Source organism: Berghia stephanieae, chromosome 2, assembly GCF_034508935.2.
Source record: "Berghia stephanieae isolate SIO BIC M18660-M18661 chromosome 2, UCSD_Bste_1.3, whole genome shotgun sequence".
NCBI classification, from domain to species: Eukaryota; Metazoa; Mollusca; class Gastropoda; order Nudibranchia; family Aeolidiidae; genus Berghia; species Berghia stephanieae.
In genome coordinates, this window is record NC_088361.1 from 107,099,323 (window position 1) to 107,114,322 (window position 15,000).

General features: G+C 37.1%; 1 protein-coding gene across 6 annotated transcripts in view; it reads left to right on the plus strand.

Moving 5' to 3' along the window:
- The window catches only part of LOC144966176 (C-terminal-binding protein-like), a 27,539-nt gene that overhangs the window by 10,465 nt on the left and 2,074 nt on the right, over positions 1 to 15,000 (plus strand). For 4 of the 6 annotated variants that reach the window (XM_078902316.1, XM_078902317.1, XM_078902318.1 and 1 more), the window contains 6 exons: positions 175 to 319; positions 5,463 to 5,669; positions 6,581 to 6,679; positions 10,486 to 10,611; positions 11,585 to 11,716; positions 11,847 to 12,023. In XM_078902316.1, the coding sequence (XP_078758442.1) occupies positions 175 to 319; positions 5,463 to 5,669; positions 6,581 to 6,679; positions 10,486 to 10,611; positions 11,585 to 11,716; positions 11,847 to 12,023 (886 nt within the window). Of the gene's footprint in view, positions 1 to 174; positions 320 to 5,462; positions 5,670 to 6,580; positions 6,680 to 10,485; positions 10,612 to 11,584; positions 11,717 to 11,846; positions 12,034 to 15,000 lie in introns of all 6 variants that reach the window. The other 2 variants (XM_078902319.1, XM_078902320.1) reach the window with 1 other exon arrangement.

Consider the following 15,000-nt stretch of genomic DNA (forward strand, 5'->3'; position numbering starts at 1 on the left):
CAGAATTTTCCATTGTTAAGAAATTCCTTCTTTTTTTTTTTTGTCACAAATTCTATTTTCTGACCTTTTGATTCCACTTTTGGAATATGAAGGATTGGCAAGTCTGTAATTGAGGATGTGCCATTGATTCTGTTATGGGCTATAATGGTGTTTTTGTTTTATGTTTTCCTTTAGGTACTCAACGAAGCTGTGGGAGCCTTAATGTGGCATACCATCACTCTCAATAAAGAAGATCTAGACAAATTTAAAAGTTTAAGAGTCATCATACGGATTGGCAGTGGTTATGATAATGTAGATCACAAAGCAGCTGGGGAAATGGGTGAGTACTTTTTTGAGTGTGTGAACATTATAACAATGTGGTTTCTGTTGGTGATCCAATTTGTCATTCGGGATTTCTTAAACAGACGCGACTGCAGAGATGACAATAACTCTTTAACTGTTATTTGATCTGTTGATTTTTTTTAAAAAGAAAAATAAGTACAGTATATCCTGAAATGAACTTCAAATGGGACAGCGTGGTAGTCTTTGCTTCGTACCCGAAAGGTACCGAGTTCAAATACCCGCTACATTGTGCGGCCTTGAGCAAGTCACCTCGCCCTAGCTCAGTTTATGGCGCTGCACTGCGGCTGATGCCTGGGTTATTCCAGTCTTCCCTTGGAATAGACCCTAGAGACAAATTTCCCCTATGGGATGAATAAAGGGAATTTTATTATTTATTTATTTATTATTTATTTTTATGTCAAAATCATTTTCTAAAAATGAGTAATTCCACAACCCATGGTACAAATGGTACAACTGTCGAAAGTTCTAAAACTACATCAGTAGGTTACCAATTGTTTGCAAATTCATTTTATAGTCCTGAAATCTTGGACAATGAATATCTAATCAGCAGGATGAGCTTGATATGCCTTATGTCATCATAGAGTTTACAATCGTTACATAATGATGCAAAAAATACAGTGGAACCTCAGTATAACTGAGATGGGACCTGCCTAAAATCGCTGTTACGGACATGCCTACTGCCCTGAAAAATTGGAACCATTCCGAAAAATAATGATAAAATTAAAAAGTTTCACTGTTTGGACTTATCATATCTCGTTCAGAATTTCAGAGATCGCAAAAAATAAAAATATGAATGACGAATGCCAACAAAGGAAAATAATTCTCCCGCTTAAAATGAAGTTGTCTGATGTTACATGACTACCTGCCATTCGATCCTTGGCATCAATTAACTAGTGCTTGACCATTGACTCATTCCTTTGCACATGACTCACAGCGTACATAACGATAACAGTTTAGTTGAGACGGTATCCCGTTCCTGACACCTGCTGACCCGGTCACGGTGAGCGGTCAATCACCGAGAGGAATTTACCTAACGGGGATTGCCGTTTCGCTCAATTTAACAATGTTTTGTTTTATTGTCTGTCAGACAACCATAATGAATGAGTTGAAATATCACTACTTGGTATAAAAGTTTATATTTTCTTCTTTTACTGTGTGTTTTTTATTTTTTCATAGTATTACTAGATTTCTCAATATAAGTTATCAATGAACAGTAACAAATTACACAAAAAATATAGTGGGTGCTACATTAAAAAAATTAGAGAAAAAAAAACGTTGCTATAGATTTGTCTGAATTTTATGTATTATAAAGACAAGATGTAAATACTTCTACTCACAAAAAGCGTAGTAGTCCTCAGCAAAAATATATCCGCTACGCGCATTCAAACTCGTCAGTGTAGTTTGGGGCTGGTCTTTAACTGCATTGCGTTGATGACAAATCGCATGCGTCGTCAATGATGAGTGGGTCGTGGGTGCAGTTCTTTGTTTGTTGGATAATTGTAAGCGTGAGTTGCGTGTAGACTTTTTCTTGTAAATATTTGTGGCAGTGGTTGCCAATGAATGACCTGCTGTGATAAGCCTGTGGTGTAATGCGGTGCTGGTTAAGTATTCTGTCCAATCAGAGCAATAGGACCATCCCTGAGGGTGAGTGGCTCGTGCATGAGATTTGAAAGTCTCTCCTCTGCGTTTTGGAGTTTGTTATTATATTCTACTCTGTCGCTATTTGTCTCTGCAAAAACAAGGCAGCCCTGGAATTCTTCTATTTTTTCTTGTATCTCTAGATATTCCTTCCAAGAACTGCCAAAGGTTTTTACTAGCTTCCCTAAACTTGTAAGATATGTGTCTGACTGTGTAGCAATGCGTCTTTCGAGAGAGTAGGCGGCATCTTCTAACAGTTTGTGGTGCTTGAGAACTATCCCTAATAGTATGTGTAAATATGAAGGAGAGACTTGGTCCAGTTGGATGTCTAGTAGGGGTGCGTGAATAGAGTTGTGATGTTGAGCTGCTTGCTTCTTGTCACCTTTGTGTTGTGATATGAAAGAGTTGTAATCCCTGTGTAATATGTCAAGAGTTCGTTGTTCAAATGATGATGTGCTGTTATCTGTGTTCATATATCTTCTAGGCATCAAACAAAAGATGCATGGAAATGTGCCCTGTGGTCCTGAAATGCCATATATCTTACAGAGGAAATCGTAGTCTCCATTTAGAAAAACTTTAATTGATTTTCCTCGCCAACAATGGACCATGAGCTGTCTAACGTCTTCTTTAATTTCATCTAAAAATCTGTCAATGTTGCTGTGTGTGTCCCGTATAGCTGCCATTGCTATTACACTAGTGTTTTTCTGTGAATTGGGTTGTTCTAGATTTGCTATCTGTATTGTCATTTTCATTGAATTCTTCCGTGGTCTCCTCCAAGTTTAAGCCAAATTTCATTTTCTGGTATCGTGTTATCATGCCATGTCAATGCACCATTTGCATCATATCCATCTAACAGGTTATCCACAAAGTTGACAAGTTTTTCAATCTTCCCGAATGGTACACTGCCATCAGACGTGTCACTCAAACTAAACTCTTTCATTCTCATTTGTGTGAAATCAGATGCTATACTTTTTCCTAGCTCCCTATTAGCGTTCTCGTTATCAACGGAAATCCCAACATCTCTAAGTGACGGGATAATACTCTTGCCTGACGCCAACTCAGTCCTAGTGCCTCCTTCATGACTAAGATCTTTTCTTTATTAATTTTAAGTTTCTGTTTTGTCGCTGACTGTGTGATTATTTGTTGTCTTCTTTGTATTGGTATTGAGCTTAATTCTGATGCAATTTGTACGTCGGAGTCTTGCTGTGTAAAGCCTGTCATGTTGTGTCTAATATTTTGTATGATGTTCTTACGTTTACGTTTTGTTGTGTTGCTAGCTTTTGATGAAATGCGTCTCTGTTTCACTATTCTGTGTAGAAGAAAGGGCTGTCCTCCAGTTTTACAACTAACTACACCTTCATTTGCTTGGCTGTAGAGCTTTCTTTTTATTATTTTGTTGTCAGTTTTTCCTCATCATTAGATAATGGTGTACTGTGTGACCTATTCAATATGTCGCTAACGGTTGTCCATTTCTTTATCATCAGTGATGTTGTGCTGTCTGTTTTTTGTTTCCTTTTTGCTGGTGTTGATGTAGCAATAGGGGTAGATGGAAAGATTTGGTCTGTGATCTGTGTTAATATACATGTTGACTGAGATGATAATAGAGAGTGGTTTGATACTTGATGTGCTGATTGGTTTGTGTGTGCGCTATCTAAACTCGTGCATGCTATATTACCTATCTGTGTGATTTCAGTTTGCACGTGTTGTAATGACGATGTGTTAAAGGTTTCGTCGGCTGTTGGTGAATTTATTGAGGAAGTGTTTGGGATGGCGTTATATGTGATGCTAGTTGTTTGAAGGAAACTGGAATGTAAATTGCTGCTATATCCAAGGAATCCCATACTCTGTATTTTATGTTGCTTACACACTGAACAAGGACTACAATTATCATAAGCACACCAAATGCCCTTGGATTTTTCAAACTTTCCTCTAACCGTTCTAAGAGCTGCTGAACTGTTCCTTCTTTTCACATTTCCCATAGCCGTGTGACATTTTTTACACATAAATTCTGAGTGTGTTCCTTGCTTGTCCAATGCCGTGTCAGTCCCATAAACTAAAAGAATGTCATTAGAATAATTTGAACATTTAAATGGTTTCTTGCGGGCACGTTTCTCTTTCTGTGTTAAAAAATCATACCACATGTCCTACATAATGAATTCACTGCTTGGTTATGACTTGCAATTGTGTGGTCCATGCTGTAAGAGAAAATTCAAAATTGACTGAGCAATGATATAGTGAATTAATGAATAAAATGAGTTTTAAAACACTCTGTATTATCCATGCATACATAACATCGTACATAAAATTTGGAACAAGAAAACCATATTCACCCAATTTGATGAAAGAAGGGGGAGCAGGAAAATTCTAACATATTTTGAAATTGAACTTGGATCATTTACACGTGTCTAATGCTCTAGCAGTTGAGCTAAGTTGAGGCCCAACACAAATGTCATTTAAAATTAAACATTAGCAAGATAATTTAAATTATGCAATTTAAAAATCAAATTAACTCATCATTGAAAAAAAATAGGGAAAAAAAATCTAATTAACAATAAAACCGCAGCGAAATATTACGTTTCAATAACCAGGCTAAAGAAGTAATATCATTATTACCTGACCTACCGCCGAAAAATAATCGTTACAAAATAATGAAAACTGAAGAGTAAATGAAACTTACCTCATTTCGTAGTAAAACTTGTGCCTTGTGAATCACACCAAAAAAATTTGAAATTTATAGGAACGTTTTTTTTATAATCCTGAGGTAATTACAAGTAAATTTATTTAAATGTTATAGAAAAATAGGTGAATTTGAATCACGGCTTGTGGAATAAGTACTGGAGGTATTGAAATAAAAGTTGGACTGATGGAAAGAGGAGGTCTGTGAGGATTCTTTGCATTTCGGTGTAATTGCATCGTCACGAAGATCGTGAGGTTAATTGGTACGGAAATCATCCATTGGTATCACCCAATGCACGTCAAATCTACGTTCTGGGAATTGATATCGGCTGACCGCTGTTGACCCCAGTTACCTGTCGGGTGAGGTTGCGTCGGCGCTCGGAACAACGGGAAACTAAACGGTCAGATTTATAGTGCAGTTTAGACGCCGTGGACTATGCGTGTCATGTCGACTGAATGAAGTTTGATTCCAATTTCAACAGTTGGGTTAACGTCAATTCAGGTCTTTAAAATATCTAAATGGAAGCAGTCTGGTTGATGGACAGGGTGGGGGGGGGGGGGGGGGGGGGCACATGTCATCCCCTGGTCCCCAGTCAGATGGGCGTTCCTTATTTTATTTGTGAAAAGTTGGCAGCATCTGATGACAATGTGTTGGCGTTTTGTTCACTGGATGTTGAGATATTTTCATTTAAGACCATGATGTTATGTTTTGTCTAAATGCATCTAATCTTATGTACCCTCAAATCATATCCCCCCACCCCCCTCCCCTTCCTTTTTAAATGTTTATTTTCCTTTTTCTACTGTAGGTATTGCTGTTTGTAATGTACCAGGTTATGGTGTAGAGGAAGTGGCAGATTCAACCATGTGCCTCATCTTGAATCTTTATCGTCGTACCTATTGGTTGGCAAACATGGTAAGAGAAGGCAAGAAAATCAATGGACCAGAACAGCTTCGAGATGCTGCTCAAGGATCAGCCAGAATTAGAGGAGATACCTTGGGTATTGTGGGTCTTGGTGAGTTGAAATTTATGGAAAAATATCTTTGACATATTGGGGAGAGTCTTGTCTTTCACATATTATATAGCTGCCAACTCTCCTGGAAATTGCAGGAATTTCCGTTTTATTGGTCAGCTCCTGCTCTCCTGCAGGCCATTCTAATCTTCCAGAAATTTACAACGGGGATCCCACAAAGTCGGGGTTTCACTCATTTGGGTTCATGAGTCTGGAAATGATCACCACCACATTGTCATCATCAGTACAACCACTCCAGCAACTACAACCATCACATCATCACCATCACTACAACCATTAATGCAACCACCACCACTGCTACAACTATAACTGCCACCGCATCATCACCAGTTTGTTCTACAACCTCTTCAACCTTCTAATCATTACTATTAACACTACTACACCTCTTTTACTACATCATCACTATCTGGTTAAGTACCTACACTAAAAGAGTTTGAAATTTTGCATTCCCAAAGACATAATTTTGAGGCTGTTCGCTGTCATGTTTCGATGTAACTGTTGCAGATGGGCCACTGTGTATATGCTACATACGTAAATGTATGATGTGTAAGATGACTTTCTAATATTGGTCTTTTTTTCCCCTCTTACTGCCTATGACTGATCTTTCCATTTTCCTTTCAGGTTCTGAAATAAGAGTGGTATCAATATAGTGTTTTTTTTGTCACCAACACCTAAAATCTTATTTCAAAGTGACTTTTTTATGGCTCCATGGAGGGTCTAAAATGAATAATGTTTCTTTATTTTCATCACATTTCTTTGATAATTACAAGTTTTGTCGACTTCTTAATATCTTTTTTCTCCTTTTAGATTATAATGTAACCAGTTATGTTTTTCCATTTAAACCACTTCTATATGAGGTACTTATATTTGAACTCGTCTTTTTCTTTTTACAGGACGGGTAGGAACAGCTGTTGCTATTCGAGCAAAAGTATTTGGTTTTACTGTTATCTTTTATGACCCATACTTAACAGACGGTATTGAAAAATCTTTAGGTAAGTTTACCATTAACTTGATATGTTTTACTTTTGTTTATTAAGCAAATGCTAGATTTTGTTTCAGTTAAGGGGATGGGCGGGTCCTGAAGGCGAAATTCTAAAATGTAATAAGTAGCTGACTTTTAGTGGTAATTTTAGGTTAGGTACATCCTAATTAGAGGAAAAAACATTGAAAACCTAAATTTCAGTTTTTGGTTACCATGGTAACGCCGCCATTTTGAAATTTGATACCCGATAATGAAGTAGTTTTCAAAATGCTAAGGCTTTGCCAAATGACAAGTTATTGGCATGAAAATAGGTACACAAGTAGTATTTGAGCCATTCTTTTGGGCTAAGCATCGGTTTTCTAATATCTACAATAGTATTATTTTTATTGATTTTCAAAGTTCATCAATTTTGAAACATCAAAAATTGACCCATTTTTGGACTTTTGACCCACATTTACGCAAAATTTATAAAATAAATCTGAAATACAAATGCTCAGTTTTATGAAGCTAGTAATACTGTATGCACATGCGAAAAATTATTCAAAAATGTTTACAAATAAAGGAAGAGTAGCAAAATATATGTAGAAAAAGCACAAACAGAGAAAAACGCATTCAAAGTTTCAAGCACAGGAAACTCAGACAAGATCATGCATTCATGGGTCAAAATGACCCTGCTTGATGTGCAGGCCCTACCTCTTCAGCCTCCTGTTCCTGCCTTGCCTTTTCTCGGCTTCACACACACACACACACACGTACGTACACACACACACACACACACACTCTCTCTCTCTCTCTCTCTCTCTCTCTCTATCTATCTATCTATCTATCTATCTATCTATCTATCTATCTATCTATCTGAGCTATGAGCGGCTATATGGTCTTGTGGTATGACACTCGCTTTCGGATCGGAAGGTCCTGGTTTTGAGCCTGGTTCAGCGAATAGTTGAGTCCTTGGAAAAGCCTATTTACTCCCGTTCTCTCACCGTATTCGGATGTAAAAGGAGTACTTAGCCGTCAACAGTGCTGTTGCTGTCGGAAAAATTGTAATATCGCCTAACAGGCGTCATGTCTTGTTCTACACTTTACGTGTTGCTGTCGGTCAGGGACCCTTTGTAAAGCGTTTTGAGCACAGTTAGTGGATTTTGCGCTCTCTCTCTCTCTTTCTCTCTCTCTCTCTCTCTCTCTCTCTCTCTCTCTCTCTCTCTGGTTCTCAAGTGCATAACAAACCTCTCGCTCATTCGTTTACAACCAATACTCAGTCTAGCTCGACAGTAACTTCATTCATTCATTTAGAGACCTCAGCGCTTATTCATTTTGCATCATGTTACGAAGGAGTGACAAATTCTAACTATAAAAATTCACAATAATATTACTGTTCCCATCTTGTTCGAGCTGCTGATTTTGCAAGTCGTACAATTCGAGTCTTTCTAGGCATACTTGTTGCGTACGTGTCGGTACTTTTCACAAAACAAAACTTTTATGTCCCCGGGAAGAAGAAAAATCACACACAGAATAACAATGTTTACATGCGACGCATGCGAAGGTGAGGTCAAAGTATGAACTTTGACTCGCCCGCTAACCACTCAGAAAGCAGTATCAGGTCATGTTATCATCGACTATTTTGAACAGCCAATGAGAACAGCGCTAGCAAGGCAAAGGTCACAACAATTACTCACGATTTTACTACAATCAGTCAACCCCTCACAATTGGGTCAGAGAAGGGGGTTTTGGAAAGGCTCTTGACTAAATATAGATAGACCGAAGACCTTGACATTGGGCATTTCATATAGACCAAAAATAGACGAAACTATCGATACCAAACTTGCCTATTATTATCGATGGTTTATGCTCATATTGGCCTAATGTTTATATGGCTTTTTCGCTGTCAACCAGGCTGTAACGTTATATTTACTGACCCCCATGGAGTTCAAGAGGTCAGTTTGGACCTAAACTGACCCATCTGAGAGTCAACAAACACATTTTCATGTAGCAAAGGTTTCAAACTTTTCAAAAATAAAAAAATCTCAAAATCGATATTTCACTCGATTTTCGACAATCGAGGACCCACCCATCCCCTTAAGCTGTTGTTTACATTTTTAAAAAGCCCAATCATTCCTTCTCGTGAGGTTAGCTTTAACCTGTCTGTGCAGTGGAGAATACTTTTATTCGCCAAACTAATGTCCAAAATCTCTTGACCTTGTTCTGGTGGTTTTATATTTTAAAGTAATCAGTTAGGGACAGCTGTTGAATAATATCTGGAAATGTAGATTTTGAGCGCACAAGACAAGATTGTTTACACTTAAGGGGGATGCAGATTGTTCACACTTCTGGAAAATGTGTTTACTTAACGAGCCAGGTGGCTGGGAAGTAATTTTGATTTATTTGTGTATTTATTACAGACCCAGAATTGATGATATACAGATTTTTACCACTTTCCATACCAATTTTTAAGAGAGATGTGTCAATTAAAAAAAAAACTGCAAAAAACTCCAAGTCGGGGAATGACCTGTGAGTGGGAGGAGCGTGTACACATGTAAAAAGTGTCATTAGTTACATGTAAACAGTGGGTTTGATATTGATATAGTTGGTGTGTAATATTTTAATTTAAAGACTGTTTCTTATATACGAAAAGTCAACATTTATTCATTATTACTCATGTTGCCTTCTGTTACAGAGAGTCACTAATAAGTCAATATACGTCACATAGTGTTATACTGATTTGTTTCCCCAGATACTGATTTTTTTCACATTTTCATACTGATTTTATTATTGTCCGACTGGCAGGTCTTTTTCACATAAAAGCATCAAACAGTGACAATTAATTAATTTGTTTTCTATTAGTTGTCTCTCAAGAGGATGCTGATCTGATGCTCTTCAATTCTTCAATCAAATTATGCAAATGTGGTTGATTTTCTTCTGTCTAAAAATAATTTACGAGTTGGATGCTTTCATATTGGGCAGTTGGTGGGGGTTATTGGTAGGGTCTGTCCTCCCTCTAGCTTGTCACCCCTTTCTTTGTCTCTCTGACCGGGATCCTGTAGTGAGATGACTTTGCCATGACCCATAGTTGGAAACGTTTCTGTGAGGGGAAATAGCCGGATGTTGACTTTCAGAGAATGTTTTGTCTGCAAATGATCTAATCTCTGAGTGACTATAAAAGATTGGCAGTTCTGCCACTTTGACAGATTTGAGCTGTAAAGTCGGGTTTTTGGAATACCAAATTTGGATATTCAAACCAAAATTTCATGGGAAAACAATTGAGTTAAAGCAATTAAAGAGGCTGACTTTCATATGTTGCTATTTGATGAAGAACATATTTATGACGTCCAATATAAGATGGGAATGTGCGTTTTTACTTATTTGGATGACTTCATGTCGCATTTGATCCTTAAATTGCTCGGTAGGACTTTTTTCTAAAGGTTGGATTTTACAGTCTGAGATTTTGCTGGACACCTTTAGTTGTATCTAGTCACTGCTTCATCTCTCCTTTCTTCTAATCATGAATGCAAGTGATATCACTACCAACATAAATACAGACAAATGTCTGTTTATTTTCACAACTGACACATTCTGATTCACAACCAGAAATTTATCAATTATATTGGTTTGTTGTTTTGTTTTTAAAAAAAAAGTATTGAATAATATTGGTTGAAAATTTTATCTCTTTTTTAGAAATATTCAAGTGACTTTTTTGTTTCTCTTTTCAAAATGATTGATCCGTATTGAACTACCTTTATAACTGATGCATTCTTAGTTTATCAAGGCGCATTTTTCTTGAGATTGATATATGTTTTAAACTGTCACTCCTCAAAACAGGTATTACAAGAGTTTACACATTGCAAGAGTTGCTGTTTCAGAGTGACTGTGTTTCGTTGCATTGTGCTTTGAATGAACATAATCATCATCTTATCAACGACTACACAATTAAACAAATGCGACCTGGTAAGTGAATAAAAGCTTCTGGGTGGGGTTTCTACCTCCCATAGTGGGCAGGGAGGTACTTATTGTGTCCTCTATCTCCCTATATCTGTTTTCCAACTTGCATTCTGTCTTTGTTTTGGAATGAGATTGCTTGGTTTTGTCCTGGCCCTGGTCGGTGTCTTGGCTGGGAGGGAAACAGTCGAATGCATAGTTATTGTTTTGGGAGATGATATTTTTTTCCTTGTAAATCATCTCTCTTATGTATTATATTTGTTCTAATTTATAATGTAAGCATTTGAGTGTATTCCTCTTAGTGGGGGCCGTGCTTGTGTCCAGATGAGACTTATTGGTGATCTCAAACTAAGTACATTGATGATATGCTCTTGGAATCTACATCTGTTCCCAATTTGTTCCCAATTCCCCTTTGTCTTACTTTTTCTTGGATGCTTTAATTGTAATTCTAGAACTTTTTACTGTCCCATTTTCTTCCTTTTTACTGGCGCTGATATAACCTAAATGTGTTGGAAGCGCCGTAAAACCCTTAAAAACAAAAACAAAAACAATAATAGCTTGATCCAAAAAGTAACGTTGAAACTGACTGAAACAGGTGTTAAAATTCATATACCTAACTAAGGCAAAACAGGCATTTATGGCCATTAGTTACTTTTATGATGGAGTTATTGAAGCAAGTTCTCACACTAAACTGAGGCTGCCTTTTTGTGTTGTATACCTGCCATCTTTGTTTTGCACTGAAATGTGCTCAAAATGTCACTATCATAGCTATACTTCTAAAAACTAAAGCTGAACTATAGTACCAGTAATGTCCCAAGTGTCGCTGTATTATTAATTGAAATTACTCGGTATACATCGCACATTCCTTTTTCATCGAGCTTTCTATGCTTATTTGTTCTTTTACTGCTTTGGATACTCTGCTTATGATTTTTATGTTTCCATTGTTCCTCATCACTTCCTTTGTTCTTAATTACTTCCTCAGGGGCTTTTTTGATTAACACAGCGAGAGGTGGTCTGATTGATGAACACGCATTAGCAGCAGCTTTGAAAGATGGACGTATACGTGCAGCTGCTCTTGATGTACAAGAGAGTGAACCATTAAATTTACCAAACAGTGAGTATCATTGATGATTTTAAGCCGGTAATATAGTTAGATATACGTGTGAATTATCTAAACAAAGTTAATAGATTTTAGTGTCTATTACAAACAGATATTTAAGTTGTGTTAAAATTTACATCTCCAGGTCCCCTGAAAGATTGCCCAAACCTCATCTGCACTCCTCATTCAGCATTTTATAGTGAGCAAAGTGTGACTGAACTACGTGAAATGGCAGCAGGAGAGGTGCGACGAGCTATACTTGGGCGTATTCCAGATAATTTGAGAAACTGTGTCAATAAAGAGTATTTTACACCAGCATCAAGTAAGTAAAAGTAAGGACCTTATTTTGTTTCTTCTTGTTTTTGTTGTTAGTTAAACAAACCGATTACTGATTTGACAAAGCTTTTTAGTGGAATAAAGGACTTGAATTTATTACTGTCAACTAGTTGCCAACACGGATTTTTTTCATTTTTTAAAGGTTCTTAAAAAATTTTCATAAATAATAACGTGAAGTTGAATGTAAGCTTCAATTTAATTACAAAAACAGATCAAATGAATGTTTCGGGTTTCCCCTTTATCAACAAAACAGGATGATTGAAACACCACAGATGAATGAGATGAATCATCTCATTCATCTGTGGTGTTTCAATCATCCTGTTTTGTTGATAAAGGGGAAACCCGAAACATTCATTTGATCTGTTTTTGTAATTAAATTGAATCTTACATTCAACTTCAAGTTATTATTTATTTCTTCGAGCTTCGAGCAGCAACATTTACACTTAAAAATTCTTCACAAATTTATTTAATCTGTTTTTTCCTTTAGATTTGCTTGGGTTGAAGTCATCGAATAGTGTTATTATGCCTTGTGTTTTGATTTTAATTCTCAGTACCGGCAGCAAGTCATTGGCAAATTTGATCTTCTTGAGTAAAAAACCAGTTGTATTGTTTGTTCAAAAGGTTTGGCTTTTTCTGGTTTCAGTACTCTCAGGGTTGTGGAGAACACTTCCTCCTGTACGGTCTTTTCATTTAGATTTTATGTCATTCCTAGTTAGTCCTTGATTTCTTTCATCTCGGCCTTGATGGGAGCATCACCCTTGAATCATATACCTATGATGTTCGCATGGGTGTACGATCCGATAGTGATGTCGTTTCTTCTTCTCTTTACTAGCCTATCCTGCTTCTTTGGTTTGTGATTGTATTTTTGACAGGGGATATTTTTTTTCCTGTAAATCTTCTGCCTGTTTGTTCTTGGTTATTTATAATTTAGCTTATGATATCTTTAGGTTATGATTTTGATTGACATTTGTACTATTTTTGTTAGATTGCTTGTTTTTTTGTTTCAGCGGTCTCTCATATAACCTCAATTGTGTTGGAAGAGACCTAAAGCAACAAACAAACAAACAAATTTGTGGATTGGTACTGCGAAATTCATGATAATTTTGCCAATCTTTTTGTAGCGTCTTTCTTTATGACTTATAATGTGCTGCTATGTGGTCTTGTTGTATGACAGACGCTTTCGGTTCGGAAAGTCCTGGGTTTTAAGCCTCACTTGGCGGATAGTTGAGTCATTGGAAGGGACTCTTTCTTCACATTCTCTCATCATACTCAGGTGTAAAATGAGTACCAGGCCGTTAACAATGTTGTCTCTGTCAGAAAAAAAAAGGTCATCATCATCATTGCCTTTTTCACCCTGGGTCAGGGTATAGGCCACAGACAAACAGTTTCCATCCTTCTCTATCCTGAGCCAACTTTTTTATCTCATTCCAGGTCTTACCACTTCTCTGTATATCAGCTTCTTTAATTCTTCTCCATGTTCCTCGTGGCCTTCCCCTTGATCTTCTGCCCTGAGGGTTCCAGTCCAATACTTTCTTTGTTATAGTTGAGTCATTCTTTCTAAGCGTGTGTCCAATCCACCTCCATCGTCTTCTTCCTATATCCTCTCCTACTGGTTTCTGCTGTGTTCTTTTCCATACTTCTTCATTTTTTATTCTATCCATCCATTTTATTCTGAGTAGCTTACGCATGCACCTGTTTACAAAAATCTGTACCCTCCTTATACATGCCTGTGATGCGTTCCAAGTTTCACATCCATACAGTAGGACAGACTTCACGTTTGAGTTGAAAAGTCTTAGCTTTAGTTGAAGGGAGATATCTTTAGTTCTCCAAACTCTGTTCAAAGATGTGAATGCAGCCTGTGCCTTTCCTATTCGTGCTTTCACCTCTGCTTCCGTGCCTCCATCCTTGTCAATTATACTTCCGAGATAGCAGAAAGTGTCTATATCTTCGAGTTCCTGATCTTTTACTTTGATCTGCTCCCTTTGACGCGTACCTATCCTCAAGACCTTTGACTTTGCAGGGTGTATTCTTAGACCAATTGATTCCGAGAGGCTGTTTATAATTGTGGTTTTTGTTTGCATCTGGTCCTGGGTGTGGGACAAAAGAGCCAGATCATCTGCAAAATCCAGATCATCCAACTGTGTCCAGGGGGTCCACTGTATCCCATTTCTTCTCCCTTTGGAGGTTTCCTTCATTAGCCAATCAATGGCAAGGATGAACAGGAATGGAGAGAGCAAGCATCCCTGCTTGACACCAGTCTTAATTTCAAAGCTGTCAGTCAGCTGATCTTCATGTACAACCCTGCAACTTGATCCTTCATACATTTCCTTAATGAGGTTTAGTAAAAAAAAAGGTATTATTGTCTAATCTGTGTCGTGTCTTGTTCTATATGTTACGTCTTGCTGTTGGTCAGGGACCCTTTGTAAAGTACATTGAGCATGTTTAGTGGATATTGCTCTTTATAAAAGCTCAACTTTAAAAAAAAAAAGGTAGATGATTTTCTTTGATTAACTTCTTTGGGATTTGCTTGTTAATAGCCTCTGTAATTATATTTTTATTAGTCATCCATTTTGTATTTGAATCATGTTTTGTTGCATTATTTTCAAAATTTGGAAATTATTGTTAAGGTGTCTCTTCACTGCATTTCTATCTCCCTTATCAAATTTAAGAACTAAATGGAATGATTTGGTTAGGCTTGATTTTAATGTTTGGCATCACCGTCACTCATTCCAGGACTAAGGATTGTATCAAGCGTGTTCTTTCCTCTTGTTGTTTACTGCGTTACTGAACTTAATTTAAACTCATTAGCTCCAACACTTTTTTTGTTTTTTGTTACTACTATATTGTGGATGTTGTTTTATGTGTAAGCTGTTTAATTCTATATCAGGCAGGTTAAAGTCACCTCTGAGTCTCCCATAGTGGGCAGGGAGGTCCATTTTGTGTCTTCTATCCCCTTATGTCTG